The 27317-nt window shown below is 43.9% G+C and overlaps 1 protein-coding gene across 5 annotated transcripts in view; it reads right to left on the reverse strand.

The window, feature by feature from the left end:
* The window catches only part of LOC146861446 (NXPE family member 2-like), a 283228-nt gene that overhangs the window by 178231 nt on the left and 77680 nt on the right, over window positions 1-27317 (reverse strand). For all 5 annotated transcript variants that reach the window (XM_085645745.1, XM_085645742.1, XM_085645741.1 and 2 more), the window contains one exon: window positions 19877-19979. In XM_085645745.1, the coding sequence (XP_085501871.1) occupies window positions 19877-19969 (93 nt within the window). In that variant the 5' untranslated portion in view covers window positions 19970-19979. The remainder of the gene's footprint in view (window positions 1-19876; window positions 19980-27317) is intronic.

The raw sequence follows: 27317 nt of genomic DNA on the forward strand, positions 1-27317 counted from the left end.
CAGTCTACGGCAGGGACTCATATTAACAATCAAACAGTCTGCCACATGGTCAACTTTATCCAGTCTCGGACTAAGTCACAAGGTGATTAGCCATATGGTAGTCCCCTGCTTTATCAATTTCACAATGTGTGTGAACAGTGGGCAATAAATGAAGAGTGGCAGTGGTAGCCTGAGCAGTAATCAGTGCTGACCCACTAAAGTGTGGGACTGCAGGAGTCAGTGAAAATGTTTCAGTTGGGTGCATGAGCCAAGGGCTGAGGAAAGCTATGATTCTGAGCAGAGAAAATGAAGAGCCTCATCTGCATTCATCTATGTGTTCGTCCATTATAAACACTGTTGCTTCCTGTACTGCACACCTGGTGTCAAGGACTACCATATAGGCATGCTAGCCCCCATCATATGGGTTTTGTCTGGGGCCAAACTGTGTCAGTTCATGGCATAATAGTGCCAATGACATAATTATGGCCATCCTTTACTATTTGGGGAATTTGTGGTCTAGTTATGGTATACTGGCAGCCATCAGGGACATATTAAGAGCATGACTGCACTATATTTAGTTGTCCCTGATATTATTAGGGCTGCCCCTTGCATAATAATGACCATGACTAATAATATGGTGGCCATCCTGGTCCTTATGGTGTCCAGACCTGACACAATTTATACTGGTGGGCATTATTGGCATTATACAGTCGCCCTCTGTGCTACGTTGCCATGGATTATGACTGTAATACCTGAGCATTTGAAGCAGTCTGTTCATGTGAGGCATTTGTACAAGTGAATGCCCAATTAAAATGACTAGCTGATGTTTGGGGATTATGTATTTCCGAAAAATGAAAACGTGTATTTTAAAGGCATTTTTTTCAAACCAGGGTTTTCTTCAGGACAATGTACTTTGTTTGCCCAAAATGGAAAGTGGTGATAGAAAAATCTATCTATTTTCAGAAATTGATATGCTGATGTATGAAACGTTTGCACAGATCTATGAAACGTTTGCACAGATCTATGAAACGTTTGCACAGATCTATGAAACGTTTGCAGATAGGGTCTCCCTGTATGTAGATCGACCTGTTTCAGAAATTCCGATTGTGGAAATTCACTGTAAATTCGTCAAAGACCTGTTATCTATATTGAGTAAAATCCCCAAAAAATGTAAAAATGGGATCACAGCTGCCACGGAGTTGTAAAGCCCTTGGTATAATAAAGAATGCCGTATTGCAAAAAACGAGCTTATCTTGGCTTCTAAAACCAAAAATATAGTGGCCTTAAGGGAAAAAAGGGCTGAATATAAGCAATTACTAGCCTTGACTAGGAAAGAATGGGAGAATAACATTTGGGCAGAATTACTTGTAGCAGCCAAAGCAAAAGACCAAATTGGATTTTGGCGTTTGATATCAAAGGGCAAAAAGAAAGGAAGATGTAGCGAAGACCTTTTCCTAGATGCAAATACCTGGGTAAAACACTTCGCCGGTCTCTACTCCTCTTCCGCAAATTATATTGATTATTGCCCGCTAGATTATGAAATTACCCCAATTGTAGCCCAATTATCTTTTAGCTTGAAGGAAACACTGACAGCTATAGATACATTAAAACCAGGAAAGGCTCCTGGTCCTGACAAAATACCCGGAGACCTATGGAAATATGATAAAGGTGTTTGGGGCCCCTATATTAATCTGTTGTGTAACTCTGTTGCCTCGGGTGCACCCCTACCAGAGTCTTGGAAAGGGGCAGAGATTACCACCATGTTTAAGAAGGGCGATCGCCATAATCCCTCACACTATCGACCAATTAGTCTTATTGATGTTTTACAGAATATATACGCCAGGCAAATTTTAAAAAAATTGATCAATTGGATTGAGGAATACAATATTTTATCACAATATCAGGCAGGTTTTAGAGCAAAGACCGGCACGATTGGCCAGGTTTTTAGATTTCTTTGCATAGCCTGGAAATATATAAAATTTAGGAAGGGTCACTTGTATATCGTCTTTGTGGACTTAAAAGCAGCGTTCAACCTTATTCCCAGAAATCTCCTGTGGAAGTCCCTAAAGAATCAGGGGGTTCCGGGGGAAATTCTTCTACAAATAATAAGGTTACATGAAAACCTTTTATGGTTCGTTTTACCGAAATAAAGATTAAATGAAATGAAATGATATGCTGATGAAGACAAAAGGTTGCAATTCCAAAACACATTTAAAGTTGATACTTGAAAGATAAGTCACGCTGAATTGAGGAGACTTATTGCTGTGGTTATGTCCATTGTGCCACGAGGCATGTGAAGATTTGAATGTTACTTTATAGGTCACTTGGGGTCATTTAGCATTTAATATTGATACATGTTTCTCTAGCATTTCTTCTGGTACTATCACCTGGAATACTTGGGTGGCACTATGATAATCCTGCTTAGGGTGGTCATAGTGTAATGTTTACATGTGCTGCCAATATTTTACTGTGATAAAATTTGCTAGTAGCTCAACAGGACTTTCCTTGAGCTGTAGTAGCTCTCAATACAGAAAAGGTTGGAGACCCCTGGTCCACAGGAACACTCTCAGAGTCTCGCCCAACACCGACGACACACTCAGCACCGCCGAACACCTGCGCTTCCAGATCCACACCGACCCCAACACCACCCTCAGAGAAACCCTCGTCTACAGATCTCCCGGACCCCGACCACAGTTCAGCGACTCCATTGCCGACTTCGTCAGCACACACGCCCTCGCCTCCACAGACTACATCCTTCTCGGGGACCTGAACTTCCACCTCGAGAACAACAACGGCACTAACTCCACCACCCTGATCGACAACCTCGCCAACCTCGGACTCCGACAACTTGTCACAACACCCACCCATTCCACCGGCCACACGCTTGACCCCATCTTCTCCGCAAGCCCCTACATCTACTTCAACCACACCACTGAACCCAACTGGACCGACCATCGCTGCATCCACTTCACCTTCCGGAAACCCACCGCACCCAACAGATCCCTCACCGCTGCTGGAGCAAAGTCACCGAAGACCAGCTAACCACTACCCTCGCCCGAAGCCCCCCCGCCGACCCCACCGACCCCGACACCGCCGCCAGCAACCTCAGACAGTGGATCAACGACTGCGCCAACACCCTCGCCCCGTTCAAGAAACCCTCCAACAGCCACACCAGCAAGAAAGCCAGCTGGTTCACTGAAGACCTCCAGGCCTCCAAGCAAACCTGCCGAAAGCTAGAGAAGAACTGGCACCATGAACGAACACCGGACAGCTACGCAGCCCACAAGAACGCGACCCGCAGACACCATCACCTCATCAGATCTGCCAAAAGGGCCTCCTTCAAAGACCTCCTAGACAACAACGCACACAACAGCAAAGAGCTCTTCAACATCATGAAGGAACTCTCCAACTCCAGCTCCAACACCAACGACATCCCACCTTCGCAAGACCTGTGCGACTCGCTTGCCACCTTCTCCCATCGCAAGATTACAGACATCCACGACAGCATCAATGCCACGACCGCCCCGACAACCACTGAGACCTCCGCCCCCACAACCACCATCCGCACCGACCGCCTGCTCTCCTGGACCAACATAAACGACGACGACACCATCAAAATCATGAACACCATCCACTCCGGATCTCCATCAGACCCATGCCCACTCCACATCTTCAACAAAGCCAGCACCGCCATCGCACCCATCTCCGGAAAGCCATCAACATTTCCTTTGAGACAGCAACCTTACCGGAGAGCTGGAAGCATGCCGAGATCAACACCTTACTCAAGAAACCCAAGGCAGACCCCAAGGACCTCAAGAACTTCCGGCCCATCTCCCTGCTCCCGTTTCCGGCGAAGGTCATAAAGAAGACCGTCAACAAACAACTGACCCGCTACCTCGAGGAGAATAGCACCCTGGACCCGTCCCAGTCCGAGTTCCGCAGCAACCACAGTACCAAAACTGCCCTCATCGCCGCCACCAATGACATCAGGGACCTGCTAGACAACGGAGAAACCGTGGCCCTCATCCTCCTGGACCTGTCAGCCGCCTTCGACACGGTCTGCCACCACACACTACGCACACGCCTCCTCGACACCGGGATCCAAGAGAAGGCTCTGGACTGGACCACCTCCTCCCTCTATGGCAGAAAACACAGCGTCCGCATTCCCCCTTCCGCTCCGAAGCCACCAAGATGATCTGCGGCGTACCCCAGGGCTCATCCCTCAGCCCAACGCTGTTTAACATCTACATGGCACCGCTCACCCACGTCACCCGACTGCACAACCTCAACATCATCTCCTACGCCGATAACACCCAGCTGATCCTCTCCCTCACCAAGGACCCCCACACCGCCAAAACCAACCTCCACGAAGGAATGAAAGCCGTCGCCGAGTGGATGAAGAACAGCTGACTGAAGCTGAACTCGTACAAAACGGAGGTCCTCATCCTTGGTTCCACCCCCTCGGCCTGGGACTCCTGGTGGCCGACCACACTGGGAACTACTCCAACACCCACCGACCACGCACGCAACCTAGGGGTCATCCTCGACTCCACCCTCTCCATGACAAAGCAGGTCAACACAGTCTCCTCCTCCTGCTTCAACACCCTCCGCATACTCCGCAAGATCTACAAGTGGATGCCAACCGAAACGAGAAGAACGGTCACCCAGGTCCTCATCAGCAGCAGGTTGGACTACTGAAACGTCCTCTACGCAGGAGCCTCTGCCAAACTCCTGAAACGACTTCAACGCATCCAGAACGCCTCTGCACGCCTGATCCTCGACATCCCTTGCCGCAGCCACATCACACCCCACCTGAGAGACCTGCACTGGCTCCCCGTCAACAAGAGGATAACATTCAAGCTCCTCACCCACGCACACAAGGCACTCTACAACACCGGACCAGAGTACCTCAACAGACGACTCAGCTTCTACACCCCCACCCGCCAGCTTCGCTCCGCTGACCTCGCCCTCGCCACAGTCCCCCGCATTCGAAGAGCGACCTCCGGTGGCAGATCGTTCTCCCTCCTCACCGCCAAGACCTGGAACACCCTCCCCATTCACCTACGGCAGACCCAAGACCTGCTGACCTTCAGAAGACTCCTCAAGATCTGGCCTTGAGACCCTCACGGGTAAGTAGTGCACTTTACAAATGCAACGATTGACTGATTGATTGATGGTGAAATATGAAAGTAATTTGAGTGGTGGATTTTAGTCAGTTATTTGGAGTGAGAAGGATAGCGGAGGGATAGAAGGGGAGAAAGGTTTGCATTCATAAAGCGCTTGTTACCCCTGAAGGGCTGTTGAAGCGCTTTTCTGGCGAGTAGCACGCTACTCCGGAACCCATAAAAGGATTAGTGTTGAAAATTAGTATAGTGAAATATGAAGTAATTTGAGTAGTGGATATGTTATTCAGTTATTTGGATAGAGAAGGGTAGCGGAAGGATAGAAGAGGGTAAGAGGTTTGTATTTATATAGCGCTTGCTACCCCCGATGGGGTTTAAAGTGCTTTTTTGGGGGGGTGAGTAGCACGCTACTCTGGAACCATAAAGATTAGTTTTGAAAATTACTATAATGAAATATGAAAGTAGTTTGAGTGGTGGATGTGTTATTCAGTTGGATAGATAAAGGTAGTGTAGGGATAGAAGAGGGAAAAAGGTTTGCATTTATATAATGCTTGCTTACCTCTGATGAGGTGTTGAAGAGCTTTTTTGGCGAGTAGCACGCTACTCTGGGACCCATACAGGATTAGTGGTGAATTAGTATAGTGGAATATGAAATTTGAGAAGTGAACATGTTAGTCTGTTATTTTGATGGAAAAGGATAGTGGAGAGATAGGAGAGTGAAGGATTTTGATTTTTTTTTTGGGAGGTCATAGCAGTAGGAGGAGGCTTTTGGTTGAGTAAAAAGGGGTTGTGGAGGGGAAGAGTCAGAGGGAAGAGTTTAGAAAGGTTTGTTTTGGGGATCGGTATAGTAAAAGAGGTGTCAGATAATGCAAGGAGGGATAGATGTATAGGGTGAGAAATAGGGTAGTGCATTGGAAAGAGTAGTAGAAAGAAGTTTGAGATGAGTCAGAAAGTTAGGTTAGAAAATATATTGAGAGAAGTATAGGGTGGGAAATAGGTTAGTGCATTGGATATGCTGAATTAGAAGAAAGTGATAAATATATAGGTCCATAAGTACATGGAAAGTATATAGATGCATAAAGGGGGTAGGTATATGTAGATTAAAGATATTGATAGAGGTACAGGATGAGAAATAGGGTAGTGCATTGGATATGCTTTTCAGGAGGAAAGTAACAAACACACAGATACTAGTATATAGATGCACAATGGAAGAAGTACATGTAGACCAAAGATGCACCAGATAAACTCCGGTCTTTGTGTTTTTTTGTACTTTAAAAAAAAAAAAATATATATATATATATTTTTTTTAACATAATTATTCTACATGTTTATACAAAGCAATACACAAAGATAGGTACATATTTATAGTGAAATTAAAGGATTATATACAGAGGGATATGCTGTAAAGTTCTGTTTGCGTATGGTGCTTATGTGGGGAAGAGCCAATTCTTGAGCAGTTTTCTGAAGATAAGGTGGCTGTCTGTGGATCTTATGTTGGGGGGTAAATAGTTCCATAGTTTGGCTGCTTGAACAGAGAAGGATGTGCCACCCATGTTTTTTTTTTTTGTATCTTGGGATTTTGAGGTGAGGTGCCATTTTAGAGCGGAGATTCCTTTGTTGAATGTGTTTGTTGATTTTGAAGAGCGGTCCCATTCCATGTATTGCTTTGTGGGTGATACAAAGCAGCTTGAACGTGGATCTTCTACAACCGGTAACCAAAGCAGGGCTTTCAAGGCAGGTGAGATGTGGTCTCGTGGTTTGATATGCAAGAGTAGTCTGACAGCTGAGTTCTGAATCTGTTGTAGTCTTTTCATGGTCGTTAAAGGTGATCCATGGTAGAGGCTATTGGCGTAATCAAGTATGGACAGAACAAGGGAGATAGTAGCTTGGACCTTGTGTGGAAATCCCAAATGATGGAAAATTTGTTGCAGCGTTTTTATAGTGGCAAAGCTTAATCTTACTAGTTTGTCCACTTGGGCATTCATTGACAGCTTGGAGTCCATGGTCCTTCTGAGGTTTCTTACTTCCTTCGATACTTTAGGTGGTGATCCCAGTTCATCAGGCCAGGCGGCAAGCGGGTCATAATGTTTCCAATCGCCACACATGAGTATTTCAGTTTTGAAAGCATTCAATTTGAGGTGGCTCCAGGTCATCGACTGATCCATAGCTCTGAGACAACTGAAAATTGGGTAGTTTCCAATTGCTTTGGGATGTTCCAGTTGAAGGTAGGACGCAATCCAGTCTAGAGTAGTCCCCTTCAGGCCAGCTTCATAGAGTCTTTGTTTCAGAGTGTTCTGGTCAACCGTGTCACAGGCAGCCGAGAGGTCCAAGAGGAGAAGCGCAGCAACCCCGTTGCGGTCGACTGTGTTCTTCAGGTCATCCCAGACGGCAAGGAGGGTAGATTCTGTGCCTCTTCCCGGACCGAACCCTGTTTGGAAGTCTGAAAGAATGTCATTCTCTTCAATGAATTGTGACATCTGGGCGAACGCTGCTCTTTCTTTCAGTTTACCTAGGAAAGGTCCATTTGCAATGGGTCTGTAGTTGTCAGGGTTCAGCGGGTCCAAGTTTGTTTTCTTCAGTAAAGGGCGTATGTGTGACTTTTTGAGTTCTTCTGGAAATATTCCGGTAGTTAAAGAATCGTTGATGATTTTTTTTACTAGAGTGGCATCAGAAGTTGTTAAAGGAATTGTTTTGAAAGTTTGTGGTGGACACGGGTCAGAAGGGCTGCTGGCAGGCCTGCTTGCTTTGAACAGGGCCATTAATTCATTGTGTGAGATGTGTTGGAAGGAACGGAGAGGCTGGGTTAGAGTATTCTTGTATTGTTGTTTTGTCAAAGGATTAGTGCTGGTGCGTTGTCTCTGTTTTAAGTAACGTGTCTGCTTTGACAGTGTAATGATTTGCCAGTTTGTCTGTGAATTCTTGAGTAACAGGATGAGTTCCTTCTAGGCTATTTGGTTTGCGAAATTCATTGAGTCTTTTATAGAATTCTCTATTTGCATATTTAGCATTTTGAATTCTGTCTGAATGGTACCTTTTCTTAGCTTTTTTGATAGCTGACTTGTATATTCTGTTAATTTTCTGTAGGTGAAGTTTGTCTTGTTTGGCGTTTGTTTTGAGCCAGGTAAGTTGCAGCTTTCTAATGAGTTTTTTATGTCTTTTATCTCTGTTTCTCCAAGGCGCTTTTTTTCTTTTGTCCTTTTGTGTGGTTTTGACTGGTATCAGGATGTCAAAAGCTTCCTGTAACCACTCATATGGTTTTTTAACAGAATTTATTGTTTCCAGATATGTACTGGATGTTAATTGTGTTTCTAAGTGTTCCAAATATAGTTTGTTACGGTTGATAGGTGGATGGATGTAAGGTAGTTTTAGGTGAGTCGCTTAGTGTTGTTTTATGTTGGAAAGCAAGCAAGTGGTGGTCTGACCATGTGACTGGAGTTATAGTTTGAAAGGTAACTAGTTTGGTATTAGCAAAAATGACATCTAGGATATGTCCAGCAATGTGTGTGGGTTTGTGAACAATTTGATGCAGGTTTAGTGCGTCTAGGCCAGTGATTATTGTTTTTGGATGGGTCATATTGGGTTTGCCAAACTAAATGTTGAGGTCACCCAGAACGCATAGATTGGAGTGTATTGTTATCAGGTTTGAAACTGTGTCTAGAAGTGCATCTGGGAATGTCGCCTTGCTAGGTGGAGGTCTGTAAAGGAGCGGGAAGTTACAGTAGGAAGACGGTGTAGGATTGCATCTGGTGAGAAGAGCCTCACAATTCTTTATGGTGATGTCGTCAACTTTAGTGATATGTAATGTTTGCCTGAACACAACAGCTAGATCACCTCCTTTTTTGCCTATATGATTTTGGGTGATCATTTGATAGCCTAGAGGAATGGCTTCATGCAGGACTGGTGCCATATCATCTCCCAACCATGATTCAGTTACGAATAGTATGTCTGGTTTTGCATCGATGAGAAGGTCCTAGATGTGATATTTGTTTTTAGAGAGGGATCGAGCATTTATTAGTAGACAGTTTAGAGAATAGGCTTTGGTGATAGTGAGACCTTGTTTTGTAGAAGACTGATTAGTATTGTGTGGGTTTGTAGCAGGTGTGTATTTAGTGCTGGTATTAGTTGTATTAGGACAGCAATCGTGTAGCTGTTCTGTATCATGTCCCTCATCCAGCATGCTAAGAAGGCATTTTGATGAGTCTGCGTGTGTAGGTGGTAGAGATGGTGTTTGAGAGGGAGTTGGTGTGCTGTGTTGTTTTCGTGGTGTAACATTGTTGTGCAGTAGACATAGGGAAGAGAAGTTGTGAGGTGTGGCATGTCGCTTATATTGTTTGCGTGTGTTTAGGGCAGAAGGTGTATGAGTCAAGGGTGGTGGTGCAGCATGTGGGTCATGTAGTCAGGTTCTAAATTGTCCAATGGATGAGAGGCGTTTGGAAGAGAGTTGCTGTGTTGCTGTATCTGTGTTAGGTGTGGTGGAAGAGAGAAAGCTTGGAATTGGTGTTTGTTCCTTTGTGTGGTTTGAAAGGTGGATGTATGTTTGTGATGGTAAGTATTATGAGGTGTTGCGCTTGAAAGATCTTTTTGTGTTGGTGTGCGTGATATGTTTTGTTTTTAAGGAGTAGTGAAAAGAGGTGCTGGTGTACTTGTTTCATGCGATGGATTTGTTTGTATAGTATTGTTTGTGAGAGGAGGTTGTAAGGTAGAGGGGGTGGTGATGTGTCTATGAGTAGAGTGTATGTTTTGTGTAGGAGGGAATGAAGTAGAGGGAAGAGTGTTTGTCTTAGACTGGTTTGTTGCAAGAGTTAAAAAGTATAGTGCTGTGCAGTGTGTGTGTTGTGCGTTTGTGTTATTATGGTAGAAGGAAGAGGAGGGTGTTGGTTGGACAAATGATGGATGGCTGATTATATGTTTGTTAGTGATAAAAAGTGGTCTGTTAGGAGTAATTAGAGCAGGTAGTGTGTGTCTGGATGAGATGTAGTTAAGTATGGTGTGGAATGGGGTTGTGTTAGTGATGCGTGGATTGGTTTGTGGTATAGGATAGAGTTGTGTATTGTTTGTAGGTAATGGCAGAAATGTGTGGTAGCTGGGATAGAAGGGTGTATAGGTGTGGTTTGTGTGGTTTTGTAGTGGGTGCTGAGACATGGATTTGTGCATAGTGTTGGTTTGTAGTAAGTGTGTGGTGTACATTTGGTGTGGTAAATGTGTTGCTCTGTTTGTGGATGTGTATGGTGTGGATGGGTATTACTGAATGGGAAAATTGGGCAGCGTTTCTGGCCCTAGTCCCGAACAGGCTCAAACAGGCATCTTCCCTTGTCCTGTCTGCCCTTCACCTTGACACCCGGGCTGAGATGACCAGAGCCTTTGCCTTTTATAGCCCTATTAATTAGTTGACCCCTTCAGCCAATGGGAACCATAGCCCTAACACAATCCAATCACAACACTAGCCCTAAAATCTAGATCCAATAGGAGACCAGGACCTTCCAGCCAATCTTAGCCCTAGTCCAAGCACCCAATCAGATAAAAAAAACTGATCTCTATGCCCAGTAGAGGCCCTAGCCTTACCAGTGGTCCCAAAACAAGTCCAAGCAACCAATTACACAGGAAGCCCTAATCGCTACTTCCAATAAAAGGCCTAGCCCTATCACTAGTCCCACCCTAGTCCCAAAAATCAAACACACAGGAAGCCCTAGTCCTTACTTCTAATAGAAATCCTAACCCTAGCCCAACCCTACATTGATTGAGTCACAGACCCAGAAACCAATCAAAACCCTCAAATGCCCAACCAATGAGGACACTAATCCTAATCCAATAGAAACACCAGATACAACCACCAATCAGTGTACACATGTACCAACCAATAGCAGACTATATAAGGACCCAGCGACCTCAGACAAGGTTTGCTGGCTAGGGAGTTGGAAGCTGCTCCTCTATTCAGAAATCTCCTAGGAGACAGACAGGCTCAATCCACACTTTGGACTTCTGCAGGTAAGGGCCTAACAAACTTGTCCTCTAACAATACTGTTTGTATAAAACTTTACTCCCTCTCCTGGCCACAAAATGAAGTGCACAGTCCCTAATAAACACAGCTTAAACAGCAGATTACTGCGGTCTCAGAGCACCCTCTGCTCTCTCTCTGATGTAGAAATATCCCTGTTGCTAGGGGGGAAAGGGGGGGCTGGTTTCGTCCACTTGCTAACACAAAATGGAAGCTGGGGGTGGACTGCTTAACATACAGGTCTTAGCACAGAGCAAGGGAGAAAAACGGAGGGAAAAACTGATAGTCACGGGGAATGAGAGGGAAAAAACTACAGAGTTAGGACTGCAAATCCCACAATTCAACAGGTTAAAATGGACAGTCAAAGGCAAGGAAGACCCACAAGTTTAAACACAAAACTGGTGAAAAAGTATGCAATCACGGGCAGGTTAAAGCTACAATTTTAAACTGTAACAACCACAGGCAAAGACAGTTAAAGAGAATTTAAAAAAATGATGCAGTCACAGGTAGGGAAAATCGTTTTTTAAATTGTTAGGAAAGAGACAGCACTAGTCTGCCTCCGTACCACTTCCTGGACTCTGCTGCTTCACTGCAATCTGGGACCCACACATATACCCAGCATCCATGACAGGAACCTCTAAATAATCAAATGCAAAAGAGATATTGGGATACAAGTCCATGCTGTCCCTGCATCCTGCTCCATAGTGTTGAGGAAGATCCTCAAATGGCTCCAAAGCAACACTGAAAAAAACTGTCACTCATGCCCTAGTCAACAGCAAGTTCGACTCCAGAGACATCCTCTAGGCCGGTAACACCAAGCAACTCACTAGAAGACTACAAACCATTCAGATCTCCAGCCAAACTCCTCCTCAGCCTCATGCACATGACACCGCACCACAGAGAGCCACACTGGCTCATGATATACAAACCCACTTATTTCAAACTCCGAACACACCGCACACCTCAGGGAGCTCCACTGGCTCGTGATATACAACCCTGCTCACTCCAAAATCCTCACACACACATTCACGACCCTACAAAACGTAAGCCTCAACTACCAGAACAGTCGCATCTCCTTCCACCAACGATCCAGACAACTCCGCTCCACAGGAATCCTACTCGCACACATCCCACGCATAAATAGAACGAGATTAAGTCGGGTGCTCTCTTACATTGCTCCTAAAGCATGAAACAGCCTCCCATTCCACATCAAAGTCTCCACTTCTACCATTCCAGCCTACCATAGGCAGGGCTAGGAGCGCACACACACACCTGCCCAGAGTTAGTATACCTTTGCAGGTGAATACACATAACAGAGTGAGAACAGCAGGTGTGGATACCCCTCGGGGGCAGGTTTTCCCAGCAGAGACCCAGGAAATATGGTAAGCCCTAAAGAAAGAGGAGTCATCAAAGCTGTGTCTCGCATCATGGGATCCATTTGCACAGAAAGCAAGGTGGGATTATAAGCTGCAATAGTGAACCCTCTTGTAGGAATCAGGCTCTGTATATACCATATCAAAGTAAGGTATAGTGTGCACAGAGTCCAGTGGAACCCCGGAGGTAGGCAGAGGTAAAAGTAGATAATACCTTACTCTCTTTTTGTGGTAGTGTGGGCGAGCAGTAAGGCTTTATCGGACGGTTGTGTTAAACATTTGTTTTACACACTCAGCCAGCAAATTATGTCACACACCCAAGGACTGAACTCAGACCAATTTGTTTATATAAAAATATTATTGAGTTGTATTTTATTTCTAGAATCAAGCCAGGTCTGGTGCAGGTAAGTGAAATAATACTTTTCAAAAACAATACAGTTGAATGCTGTTGTATGTACTTGTTTTGTATACAGGTTGGTTAATCATTTAAAAACAGTTGAGATTACTTTTCAGTTACTTTGCAGGTACTGTACAATTACTTTTTATAATACTGTTCAGATTTCTTTTCTTACTCAGTGTGATAGGCCTAGATATCACACTGGTAACATTTCCGAGATAAAAGGTAAGTAAAACAGTTTTTCTCAAAACACAGTTTTTTAGGTTCCCATACAAAACACCCTCCACACTTCGAAGTTTTTCAGAGGAAAACGGTCACTGCAATCCTATGAAGGAAAATAGGGTTATCGTTTTACAGGTAAGTAAACGGTCTTGAGGGGTGAGTTTCTGGGGTTAGAACCAGGGTTCCCCCAGGGTCAAGGGTGCACTCTCAAAGCACCCTCAGCGGCACTAGGGCAGCCAAGAGCAGAGTGCTGAGGCCCAATGTTATTCAATGGGGGATAGGGGGCCTCCGGTTGGTTGCTGCTCCCAAGCACACCACAAGGTTGAGGGAGCAAAGCTCCTAGACGTAGGCTCAGGGCAAGGGGGGTTGTCAAGTTAACACCCAAGGTAAACCCACAGCGGCACTAGGCGGCCAGGTGCATGGTACTGTTTTGGTGTCGGGTCCCCCATTACTTTCAATGGGGTTCTCCGGTTTGAACAAACACTGCAGGCTTGGGCACGAAGATCTTCTGGAAGCGACCACCAGTTGGAGAGGTAAGTTGGGATGTTGGGTGCAGAGGTGTCTTTTGGCTTCGGATTCCTCTTACCGGCTCCGGTCGCTGTCCAGGGGATCTTCCAGAAAGGGGCTGCAGGCTTCGTCGGGAGACTCGAGCCAGGTCAGGGATCACCAGATCCCAGGTCAGGGTCACCGGGGAGACCTCCTTGTGGTGCTGGGCCACTCGAACTCCGCCCATTTGCCGTCTGGTGCAGAGTGGCACAGACTCATGGATTTGGCAGGAGTCAGAGTCGGTTGGTGAGCAAATCCAGGGCTCATGAGAGACAAAGTCTGGTTGGCGAAGGCAGGGCAGATCCTCTGGGTTCTGGGGGGCTGTAGGCTGCAGGATACACCTGGATTTCGCTGGAGCAGGTCGAGGTCAGGACAGGCCGGTAGGGCTGGGGTCAAGTCAGTTGGTGTCCTCCTCTTCTTTCTTCACCACGGCTCTTCGATCCTTCTTCTTCTTGTATCTTCTTGTCTGAGCAGGCAAGGTTCAGGGTTGCCACTAAATACTAAATTTAGGGGTGTTTCAGGTGGGTAAAGGTTGAGACCAATGGATTCTTTTCTTGGGGTGGGTACACCCCTTATTATGCCACCCTCCAGTGGGGGGGAGCATAAGCCTCACTCTGGTTATCAGAGTCCCCACCATCTTCAAGATTGTGGGGACTGAGAGGGATGCTTTACCTCGCCTCCTCCACCTGAAGGGTGGAGTTGGCAAAGGTGGGCACACTTCTCTTCCTATCTTGGTTTTCCTGCCGAGTCAGAACCGGTGGGGGCCAGTTGCTGGGTGCAGCAGAGGGCTGGGTCAGCTTAAAAAGGCAGAAAGCCTTTGAAGCTTTCCCTTTGTGGACCATAACCATCCTGGGGGAGGAGGCTTGGCACCTCGACCAAGGATGTACTTTGTTTAAGGACCCAGAGAACAGCAGGCTCTCAACCCAAGGGTCCAGAAACATGTCTGGTGGTGGCAGCTGGCGAGCAGCCACTAAGCCAGGACACTAGTGTTAGGTTGTTTTTCAGGGGGCATCTCCAAGATGCTCTCTGAGTGCATTTTTCATTAAATCCCACACTGGCACCAGTGTGGGTTTAATGTGCTTCCCATTTTTCAGTAAAGCAATTATGGAGGTGTGGAATTCGTAATGACAAACTCCCAGACCATATACTCTTTATGGCATTACTGCACTTACAATGTCTAAGAATGGACTTAGATACTGTAGGGGTACAAGGCTCATGCACCTGTACCCTCACCAGTGACATAGTGCACCCAGCTAGAGGGGAGGCTGACCTATTCCATAGGTAGTGGGTTGTAGCATGGAGAACAAGTTACTCACCTTCGGTAACAATATATCTGTAAGAGACATATATTAGTTCTAGATTCCCTACCCCATTATAGTGTCAGGTTCAATACAGGGTAGGATTGCCCAACTAGCAATACAATTTACTGCTTTTAGCGACCATGCTATCCTCTCCACTTCTTTAATGATAAATCTATGGGTGGAAAATTTGGACCAAAAAATTGAGAAACCTATCTTAGCCTGAAAAAATGGCTACCAGCTGAAGTGGGCACAAATAGACAAGTTGAAAGTAATACCACAATTTTTAGTTGTGAATATGGTGCTTGTCCTAAAATGCCTAGAGTGCAATGGCAATACCTCCCTTTTGCCCTCTTCTTTTGAGACCCTGCTGAAAAAAGTAAAACTGGCCCTGACGAGTACTAAAACTGCATCAAAAACACAGGAGAAAGGGTGGTTTGATCGAACTTGTCCAAAAGCTCTAAGAAATTTGCATAAGGCCATAAAAGAACAACCAAAAGATAGGGATCAGTTCAAGCTGTTTCATGAGGCATATTCGGTGGCCAGAAAGGATAGAGAAAAGGCTATAAGAGAAGAGGCATGGGAACAATTAGATATAGCGGCCGCCTCCAAGAATTCGAAAGACTTTTGGAGAGCGATCAACGCTCCTTATTTAAAAAAAAAACAAAACAGTGACCCTTCTCTAGATACTCATGTAAGCGAAGATCAATGGGTAGCCCATTTTGAAGAGATTTTTTACTCAAATAACATTTGTGGGTCTAATGGTCCTGATCTTGAAAGGCCAATAAATGAATATCTTACCTTTTTCTGTACAGGAGGTTACCAGAGGGCTGGGTAGATGTACCGGTGGAAAGGCTCCAGGCCCTGATGGTGTCCTCATCGATTTCTTTCTCAACCACCAGGACTTATGGGCCTCTCTAATAACAATTTTTTTTAATGAAATTACGAAAACCACTGGTGGTAAAGAGATCGCAATCTTTTGCCCTACGCCCAAGGAGACTAGAGGTGATTGACTCTTTTTCATATCTAGGGGTCCATTTTGACAAAAAACAGCCTTGGGCTAATATGGTTGAAAATAGAGCTCTGGGAATGGAAAGGAGCAGAGAAGTTATAAAGTCAATATACTAGGTTAAGACACTCTGTGCAGCTACATACCGGGCAGGTATATGGGGAATAGTCCCGGCAATGCAACTCCAAAATCTAGAGGACCGATTTTTTAAGAAAGCACTTTCTCTCCCCAGATCGTGTTCAAATTACATTTGCCACACAGAAGCAAGACTACCGTATATAACAGATATTATTAAGATCGCCCCAATACTTTTGTGACACTCAATATGGGTCAGAGATACTGTAGATTTAACGCAGCTTATAATTAAAAATTGTATTGCTATGGAAAATGCATGTAAATTTCCTTGGCTTCAGTATGCGAGGGTAAACCTAGCTGCCATAGGTTTAGCGGAATTGTTCACTAGTCCTAACTTGTGCAGAATAACCTCGAAGCACAAACTGAAGAAAGTTTTACTCTCAAAGGCGACATATGAGCGCCAGGAAGGAAATCAGCAGAAAAAATCAGTGATGCTATATCTCCAACTACCACCTATAATTGTGGGCGATTTCTCCTACTTATATAACATTGGACATAGACAACACAGATTTAAACTTAACTGCATTGATGATAGGTTATCCTTCATGAAGGTAGAGAAGCTCTGACTTGCCGGCATGCCCATGTGATAGGGAGGCGGTGCAGTCAGACCTTCATACCTTTTTTTCTGTGGGCTTTACAAGAAGGAAAGAGATAGATTTATCCTCCCAATCCTAAAGAAGCTAAAGTTTAGGCAATGCCGCCCGGCATTATTGTATATAAAACAACTCGAGAATCCAAATATCTGTTTTGCGACAGCCTCTTTCTTGCTAGCCTGTCTAAAAATAAGGAAAAATATGGCTCTCACTGCACTTGAAACATATTATGCTAGTTAATTTTAATGGCTAACTATGTATGGGCCATTTTATGACCATTTGTGAATGATTGATTTTAACGATCTATATGTGCCCCAAAAGCGATACTAAGTAGGAAAAATGGTTTTACTCTCAAGTGGGAGAAAATTGACCCAATTCTCTTCCTCTCAAAGGTTGCACAGGAGGTACTTCCTGAGATAGAATCCTGCTTAGATATTAATGGCAATAGCCATCAGGTAGTAACAGCTTTCAATAAAATGCTAACATCTATTAACTCTAATCTTACGCTCCCAGCCAAAAGTAATGCTTCTCCCAAGACAAGGTGGTTTGAAACCAATTGCTCGAAAGCCTCCAGAGAACTACGTACACCCCTTAAAATAAACCCCAGAAATTAAAGATTTAATAAGGAAGTTAGGTGCTGAATATATATACAGCAAGAATGGTGAGAAAAAAGGAGTTACAAGAAGAAGTGTGGGTTAATTCGTGTGAGGCATCGAGGAGTAAAGATAGTAAGGCCTTTTGAGAGTGGTAAACGCTCATTTTTCTGCAAGATCAGGAGGGCGTCTCTCTTGATACTCATATAGATGAATTCACATGGCTCTCTCATTCTCAGAGTTTTTTAAATGTAGCGAAGGATAGTGCTACAAAAAAATTGGGTTACTAAATGATTGCCCAAAGGGGAATGAAATTCTCGTTAGAGGAAATTGAGCTTGCACTCTCCCAATCACCTATCTTAAAGGCAGCAGGGCCGGACGGAGTTCCTTTGGATATTTTCTTGGGATGTAAGATCTTATGGTCTCCGCTCCTCTTGCAAGTTTTTAATGCTATCTCTAAAGTGGAACCTCCAGCATCTTGGAAAAAATCTGTGATTATCCCCATATATAAGAAAGGGCACCCCATGAATCCAGCAAATTACCGCCCAATTTCCCTGCTGAACAGCACGGCGAAATTAATAGAGAGATTGCTCCTAAATAGACTGGAGGAGTGGGCAGCGGCCAATAATGTTTTAGCAGAGAGCCAATACAGGTTTAGAAAAGGGAGGGGAACGATAGACCGAGGACTTAATCTGGCCTTACTTGCAGCAAAGTATGTTTGCGTAAAAAAGGCCAATTTTATATGGGTTTTGTGGATCTGTCTGCGGCCTTCGACTGTGTAGACCACACAAAATTGTGGGCTCTTGTGGAGTCGATGGGCGTGGACAATTCCATTATTCTTTTTATTAGGGAACTCAATAGAGAGGCGGGGTTGTAGTTAGGTATGGCGAACAAGGGGAATGTACAGAAACTTTAAAATCGAAAAGGGGGTGCGCCTGGGGTACGTCCTCGCCCCCTTTTTATTCTCCCTGTACACCAAAAAATGTAACAAAGTCCTGACTGCACAATGCATAGATATTCCATCAGCGGGCGGCTTACCGCTGCCTGCTGTCTTCTATGCAGATGATGGGGTTTGGATGGCCAGGACAGCCCTGGCCTTACAGCACCTGATTAGCTTATACTCAACTTTTATGGCCGAACTGGGATTGCTAGTTAATAGATCGATAACCTATATTATGATAGCGGGAATGGGAAAGAAAAAGTCGATTTCATTTTATTTAGACAGGGGATCACTTGAACGAGTAGAGTCCTTTATGTATTTAGGCCTCTTCTTTGATTCCATACTTAACTGGATGCCCATGGTTGCAAACAGAATTAACTTGTTGCAAAGAAGTATTGCTGCCCTGTGAAAATTTGCCTCTAAATTGGGCAAAAATGTTAGAAATATATTCAGCAAAATAAGTAGCTATAGCTACCTACGGCGTGGAAATTGGGGGCATTGCTGACGCCGGTGCCTTGCAGACAGTGGAGGTCAAGTTTCCTAAAACATTGCTATCAGTCAAACCAGCCTGTTCGAATCTGATCGCTCATAAAGAACTTGCCCTCCCTTTTATTACTGATGCACTTAAACCGGACCCACTCCTTTTATGGTTGCGCATCTGGAAAAGGAACATGGTTGGGTTACATCAAACTATAATAAAATATGTAATTAACCTGGACCAAGCCAATAGTATCCCCTGGCTAGTCTATGTCAGAAAGTCTCTCACAGATCTGGGCTTAGCTGATTTGTATATAACACCAAATAAATGTTTGTCCTTTCCCAAGACTTAGCTGAGAGAGGTCTTCTTTAATAAATGTGAACTAGAAAGATGGCAACTCAACCAATGCAAAGTCACGGTTACCTATTACCATACTTTGCCCAGAGTCCCCATGGGTCATGACTCTTATCTCTCCTTTGTTACTAATAATATGCAGCAATACCTTTTAACAAGGATGAGTTTAAATTGTTTTCCCTTGATGGTAGTATACCCAGCACATGAACACTCATTAAATATTTTGCTGCAATGTCCTTGTGATGGATTGTCTATCCAAACTATGTCTCATATTTTATTCTTCTGATATGGAAAGGAAAAAGTATATCCTCCCCTTGATAACAAAATTGAGCCTATAATCTCACTCTTCAGCTTTTGCAGACATCAACTCCCTGGAAACTCCATATATTTGTTTCATGGTTGCAAAATTTGTAATTCAGTTCTTCATACTAGGAGAAGCACTACAGATAGGGGAGTTGTTTTATTTGACCATCTATACCAATTGCCACTTTCTGAAAATGAATTACTGTATGGTTTTAAATATGCTAATTGGATTTGTTATTGGGGCGGCGTGTTCTTTACTGTATGTTGCAACACATTTTTCTTATAATGAATTAATGTTGGTTTTAGCAACGAGGTTACTTGTAAATATCGCTATTTTAAATAGATAAAGCATTAAATTAATTATTAACTGATTTTAAACTCCTTTTTGATCAAATGGCACTAGTAAAAGGTTATTCTGTACTTTTATGCATATATCATATGTGAATAAAGTTATTTGATTGATTGATTGAATGTAGAGGACAATAGATTCAAGTACCCACGAACATGGTGCCTTCCTAAATGCATATAGGTTCCATACCTCTATTGTATTCCGGTGCCAGAAAAAAGCCAGCAGAAAAACGATAGTGATCGCCAGCAACACCTGTAATTTATTTCTCGTCGCTGAAGCCATGTCGGATTGCCTGCAAAGTAAAGCGAGCAATGTTAGTGGTCAGTTTCAGGAAACATGATCTGTCTATGACAATGCAGAAATCAGCCAATCGTTAGCATGATGTCTACCTTGGAAGCGATCTGGAACTTTTATCTAAAGATTCTTCACATGGCATAACATTCCGTTTTTTGGGGTAGAAACATAGTCCTTTTCTAGGTAAGCGCCACTCACATTTCTGTTTTGTTGCAATGGAAGTTCAGGATAGCGTTTTAGAACTGGTGTGCCTCCTGTGTTGAGCAATAATCACCCGTATCGATGGGTTCACTGCCCAAAAGACATTTTCTATGATGTTGTTAACACTTTGGGCCCGATTCACAGAACTAACTTAAGACAAAATCGTAAAATTACTACCATTTTGGTATTCACAGAAGGCACTTACTCATTTTTGTATTCACAGAAGGCACTTACTCATTTCGGTATTCACAGAAGTTAGGAGTACTAACTTTAGGACTCCTAAATGCCTTCTGTGAATACCGAAAGTCTTAAAATTAGGATTTTTCTCAGTTTAGTAGTAGTATAGTTAGGACTTCTAACTTTAGGACTCCTAAATGCCTTCTGTGAATACCAAAAGTCTTAAAATTAGGATTTTTCTAAATTTAGTAGTAGTAAAGTTAGGACTCCTAACTTTAGGACTCCTAAATGCCTTCTGTGAATACCAAAAGCCTTAAAATTAGGATTTTTCTCAGTTTAGTAGTAGTATAGTTAGGACTCCTAATTTTAGGACTCCTAAATGCCTTCTGTGAATACCGAAAGTCTTAAAATTAGGATTTTTCTAAATTTAGTAGTAGTAAAGTTAGGACTCCTAACTTTAGGACTCCTAAATGCCTTCTGTGAATACCGAAAGCCTTAAAATTAGGATTTTTCTCAGTTTAGTAGTAGTATAGTTAGGACTCCTAACTTTAGGACTCCTAAATGTCTTCTGTGAATACCGAAACTCTTAAAATTAGGATTTTTCTAAATTTAGTAGTAGTAAAGTTAGGACTCCTAACTTTAGGACTCCTAAATGCCTTCTGTGAATACCGAAAGCCTTAAAATTAGGATTTTTCTCAGTTTAGTAGTAGTATATTTAAGACTCCTAACTTTAGGACTCTTAAATGCCTTCTGTGAATACCGAAAGTCTTAAAATAAGGACTTTTCACAATTTAGTAGTAGTAATGTTAGGACTCCTAACTTTAGGACTCCTAAATCCCTTCTGTGAATACAGAAAGCCTTAAAATTAGGATTTTTCTCAGTTTAGTAGTAGTAAAGTTAGGAGTCCTAACTTTAGGACTCCTAAACTGAGAAAAATCCTAATTTTAAGACTTTCGGTATTCACAGAAGGCATTTAGGAGTCCTAAAGTGAGGACTCATAACTTCTGTGAAAACCGAAGTAAGTAAGTGTCTTCTGTGAATACCAAAATGAGTAAGTGCCTTCTGTGAATACGAAAATGGTAGTAAGTTTAGGATTTTGTCTTAAGTTAGTTCTGTGAATCGGGCCCTTAAGCATTATTCGTCAGAGGTTGGAGCATTGAGAAGAGCTGGGATATTTTTGTTCAGCACCCACTGGAGTTGAAAGTAAGTCCCCTTGGAACATTGGTGCGAAACCCGCATATTAGTGTCAGCAGACTAAAATATTAGGTCAATATATATATATATTTATACATATTACAGAGGTGCAGTCGTGCCTCAGTAGTTAAGGGTGACAGATCACTTCATAGGAAATTCAATTTTTTTGAACCATACTGTATTTGGACACCCCATCCTATTGAACATTGCGCATCAAACTTGTGGAGAGGGAGGAGAGACAGTGTTCAATAGACAATCTTTGAGCATGCTGATTCAGTGTAGAGTGCTGAAAATGCTTCAAACGTTACGGTGGGTTTCCAAAGCTTGGGGGTTGCACAAAAAAGATGGCTTACTCTGGCATGTTCCAAGCATAATGTCAAAGCTATTGAACAAAGGTCCTCTAACTTTAACTGGCAAAGAAGACTTTCCGTCACTGTGCTTTCTCTTGGTTCTAAGGGCCCGATTTTGTTATTGGCAGTCGGGTCTTTGTTCCACCAGGTTGAAGGAGCAAATTCCTCCGTCGTCCAGGTGGAGGTCACAACCACCCTAATAATAATTTACTGCCAAGCTGGTGGTCATTTACAAAGAATTGGAAGGAACCGACATCATGGCGGTTCCTGTCAATACATTTCTCTCCTTGACACAGGGCTCCATCAATATGATGGACCCTTGCGCAAAACAGTTTTCTTTTTTTATTTTTGTATGAAAGTACCCCTTTTTGCATGATCACCTCACACACATTGTGCTCCAAATGCTGATGGTTATGACTCTGATAGTGCACTGGAGTCTGCTGGCCAGACCCCAGTGCCTGTGCTCTCACCTAACACTATTCTGCTCAATTTGGTAATCCCAAATTGGCAAAAGCTTTACCCCTTCATAAGTCCCTAGTATATGGTACCAGGGGTACCCAGGGCATTGGTGATGATTAAGTTAACTTGCACCCCTGTCTTCGTCCTTGCAATTAGCGCTGATGATCTTTTATTTGCCTACTAAATGTGGTGGAGGGAAGGAAACACGTCAGAACACAATTGTCAATATCATACTGGAAAGTACCACAGACCCGACGTTATGGTTGTCAATTTATTATAAGGCCAAGAATAATGAGATGTATACACATCGTAATATTAGCATATACAGATATAAAAATATCAATACAGAACCGATTCTACGAATGTAAGTAATTCGGCATAACAGGAATACAATCGTGAATTCTAAGATCAGAATACAACTCAGGATGGAAGCAGAGTCTAAATCTCCTTTCATTAGAAATAAAACAAATCGGTCCCTACACTATACTAAAGAAAGCGCCACCTAACTACCTGTCCATCAATTCCCAAAGGTGTCAGCACGTGTTGACTTCCTGAGAAGTACTCCTGTCAAATGGGTCAAAGTGCTTAAGGCAAGGAGCTAGTTCTAAGATGCTCCTTTCTCTCCGAAAGCTAGCAGAAGTCTGGGGCTCTTTCCCTGTGCATCATACAATATACAATTCAATTCTCTGCTTCATCCTGGTAAAACTTCCCATTGCAACTTTTTTATTTGGGGAGTTTCATACTATTTAATTAAAGACGACTTCTGTGTGCCTTGATGACCTTGGGGTGCAGACCAGCCAGACACAAGATATATCCTCCCTTCTCGCTTCCAGCTGTCTTCAAAGCATTCCTTGTATCTGTTCCATTCTGAAACTAACGAGTTGACATTCCGATACCTACAGTAGGATGAGAACATAGCTATTTCTTGAAAACAACAAGCATTTAATTATTTATTTCTTGAAAGCCAAAGAGGTGCAAAAACAGGTATCGTCTTAGGCTTAGAAACTCAATCAAGTTAACCGAAATGCTATTACATTTATATAGGTATAACACTATCCTGCGTTCCATATATGCAGGCATAACACTACATACATAATCATAACATAATATTTCATTACATTGAATGTTTTACGGATCTACTGAATACATGAATGATTCTAAAGACTGCAAACAATAATGGAGGTGCGTATCAACCACGAGTATAGTGCACCCATAAAAATAGAGTGCGGAAAGCGCTCTATCAGTGGTAATGAGGTCCCCAGGTCTGCAGCATGATTTTGTGCCACCCTGGATGACCCATGCAAATTACTGACAGCAGGCTTGCCTTTGCAGACTGCAGGAACAGTTCAAACTGCTCAACCTCGACTGTGCCCTCGCAATGTGTGGCACAGTCACCTACACAGCCTTTGATGTCTATAAGCACCCCTAAGGTAGGCCTCCTCAGACAAGGAGGCAGGGTGCATTATATTAAAGGTGTGGACATATAAGTACAAGCCTATATGTCCCTCTAGTAGCATTACCATTTGGAAACAACTATATGTGTTAGCGGTCAATAGGATAACATGGGCTGCTAACCGGGCACTCTTGAGATTGGCAGCTTCATTATGGTACCACTAAAATAAGTCACGTTTGGTATCAAACAAAGTGTCCTCTCACCCCTGACACAATTCACTTACCCTGGGTGACATAGCATGCACACAGGGGGCGCTTTAGAGGTTGCCCCCTGATTGCCCCAGCTTTACTGTGCTCTGGCTGACTAACCAGCCTGCACTTTACCATGCCTACTGCTGCCAAGACAGGATTCTGACCTCCCACCAGGCAGTGGGATCACTCATAGGAGTCAGAAACAAAGGTTTGGCAAGAAGAAGGTCACACCTCCCCCTCCCAGATAGCTAGTGAACTGGCACATCAGAGATGTGAGCTTCAACGGCTACACCACCTCTGATATGCATCTAGGCTGTCCCCCTGTAGGAAAGTGAATCTTTTGACATGGTTAACCCAACTTTTTGCCTGGAATGTGAGGTGATTTTGAATGAAGGTGCACTGGGTCCCTGCCAGATATTTTTTCCAAAACTGTACCACAATTGGCACAACTTCAGCACCCACTGTAAGTCCCTAGTAAATGGTACACCAGGTACCTAGGGCTTTGGGACTAAAGAGGGTTCACTAGGGCTGCAGCTCAAATTGTGCCATCCTAGCGACCTCTCACCAAAACCATGCAAACTGACATTGCAGGCTGCGCATCTTGGTGCAGAGAAAACTTAAGTCGACATGGCACACATCCCTGTGTGTCATGAGGTATAGGTAAGCAGGTAAGCCACCCCTACTGCAGGCCTTACTGCCCTAAGGCAGGGTGCACTAGATCACATGTGTGGTCTTTATCTCCCTGAGCAGATTAACTCCACAATATTTAAATCTATTCCTGGATATTTTAAGAGCACAGGGAAGCCATATAAAGTACATGAGCTGGACACCCATCATTACTGATTACCAAGCACCATGATGGCTTCACTGTACCCACAACCGTTTGGTACAAAACATCTCTTCTTAATAAATCCACCCTGATTCTGGTGTTGGATTTATTTATAAATGTACACAGATGGTGCCTTAGAGATGCCCAATGAAAACCTACTAAATACTGATGTGGTCTCTAACTAGTTTTTACCACCCTGCAGCCACTAGACATGTTTCTGACCTAATGGGGTGACCACCTTTGACCTCAGAGACCGGGAACAATGCCTTTTCTGAGCTACGGTGCTTCACACCTTCTCCAGGCTGGAATGGCATTCTGAAATGCAATGACAGTATCTCCAGTTAATGGAGTTTGCCAACCCCCTGTCCTGCTCCACTTTTGGTGGGAAGACAGGTGGGAAAATTAGTTAGATTAGGAGGAGTGCCCACATTCAGTCAGCACCACCTCTTAGGTGGGGCAGGGATGTGGACCCCACTTTTTCAATTCCTCCATCTTGTCTTGGAGAAAATTAGCCAACCAGGGGAAGGGTAACACCCACTTCCCAATGGAAGTAGTCATATGAGGGTGTAGTCACCCTAAAGGTAGGTAGCCCATTGACTACTACCTGTCACTCCCTGTAACACCCCTAAATTTAGTATTTAGGTGGCACCCCTGAACTCTAGATTCGACGGACCTAAGAAGAAAATGGACAAAGAAGAGCTGCTGACCACAGAACAGAGTACCTGCTGCAAAACTCTGCTTGCTGCCTCAAAGACTCAACCATCGTGATGTGCCGTCTCATCCTGCTGCTGTGAGGCTTCCAAGAACCCCGGAGCACCTCTAGCCCTTTGAAAATTGCCAGTAAACTCCCTTAGGACGGTCCTGATGAGCCGCTGGTGGAACATTGGACCTTGTCTTGCTGCTACTCTAAATCTCAAAGGTGAACCCCTAGAACCAACTTAATGATTTTATATGCCTTTTTGAATTTCCTCCCATAGGAAATCATTGTGCATAATTGCACACAATAGTGAACTGTCGATCAATCCTAAGAAATTAAGTACTTACCTGTGAACTAAGTTCTTCGTCTGAAAAATTTGATAAAAATAAGCATTATTTTGAGAACTTGGTCTTGGTTTTATTGGATTTATTCTAGAGTGTGTGTCTCATTTATTGCCTCTGCGAGTACAACAAATGCTAAGCACTACCCTCTGATAGGCATAACTGCTCACCCACACTACCACAAATACAGTGTTAGTAATATCTACTTTTGCCTCTGTATACCAATCTTTGTCTCACTGGACTCTCTGCACTGTGTGCTTCATTTTAGCACACTACATAGAGAGCCAGCTTCCTACTCCCCCTGAGGAGAAAACAGCCCTCCACTTGCCTCCGGTGCACTTGCACCCAGGCAAGGAGTAAAATTAGCTATTTAGGAGATTTATACCCCCAGGAAGGCTGGCCACACCCCTAGGATGTGCTGCCTGGTCTGTACTCCTAAAATTGAAATCTGCTATCTTTAGGAGGGCAGAAATAGTGGGTTCTGGATTGGAAAGGTGACCTACACCACCAGATGTGGTCACCTCAGGGAAAGATTAGCTGCACAGACCATCTGCCCATTGGCTACTGGCTCCCACACCCCTAAATCTAGGATTTAAGGGACCTCCCTGACACCAGACCTTCAGATCTAAACAACATACTTGAAAGAAGGACCAAGAGGAGACCCATGTCGCCAACAGGACTTTGCCCACCAGCACAAAGCAAAAGAGTGGCTCTTTGTCCCTGAAGCAATAGACTTGGAACTTACTGAACGACCCTCGTCCTTGACCAAAACTCAACACATCCAAAGAGAGGGACATATGTGGAAGCTAGACGCACCCTCAGCCTCCCCTGGACCAGTAGCAGTTGTTCCTTTGCAAACTGCAGGTAAAAACACTCACCTGATTCAAAGAATCGCTGGCCATCGGGCCCTCTGAGAGATCCAGTGCATTGTGGGAGTTGTGGCATCACCTGCCACGAAGTTTCAGGCTGCTTCATTGCTCCCCAGGACCGAGTGACATGTCCAAAGTTTTTTGTGGTGTTTCCGCTGCCAAGGCTTGATGGTCACGATCAACAGACCCCCACACTTGATACAGCCTCTACAGAGGACACCCTGCAACCATCATCTGACGTCAGCAGCTGTGTACCTGTTGTGTTTTTGCATTTTGTTTCTTGGAGCACCGTGTAAGCTGTCAAAACAGCACCACCCACTGCTCCCGTTCAGTACCAAGGACAGCCAGAACAACTCTGCACCTGGACTCCACAGCTAGGTAAAATTGATCTGACTGTTATGGCCTGGTCTTGGGTCCCGCATGACCGTACCTCTATAAGTGTTCCAAGTAACTCGCGCTTCAAGTGACCGATTGTCACTAGTGGATTTTGCCATTGACCACAATGTTATTTTGTCCATGTATTTCATTGCACTGATGTAATATTTTCTTCAAAGGTCTATGACTCTGAATATATG

Source organism: Triturus cristatus, chromosome 3_1 (genome assembly GCF_964204655.1).
Source record: "Triturus cristatus chromosome 3_1, aTriCri1.1, whole genome shotgun sequence".
Lineage (NCBI taxonomy): Eukaryota > Metazoa > Chordata > Amphibia > Caudata > Salamandridae > Triturus > Triturus cristatus.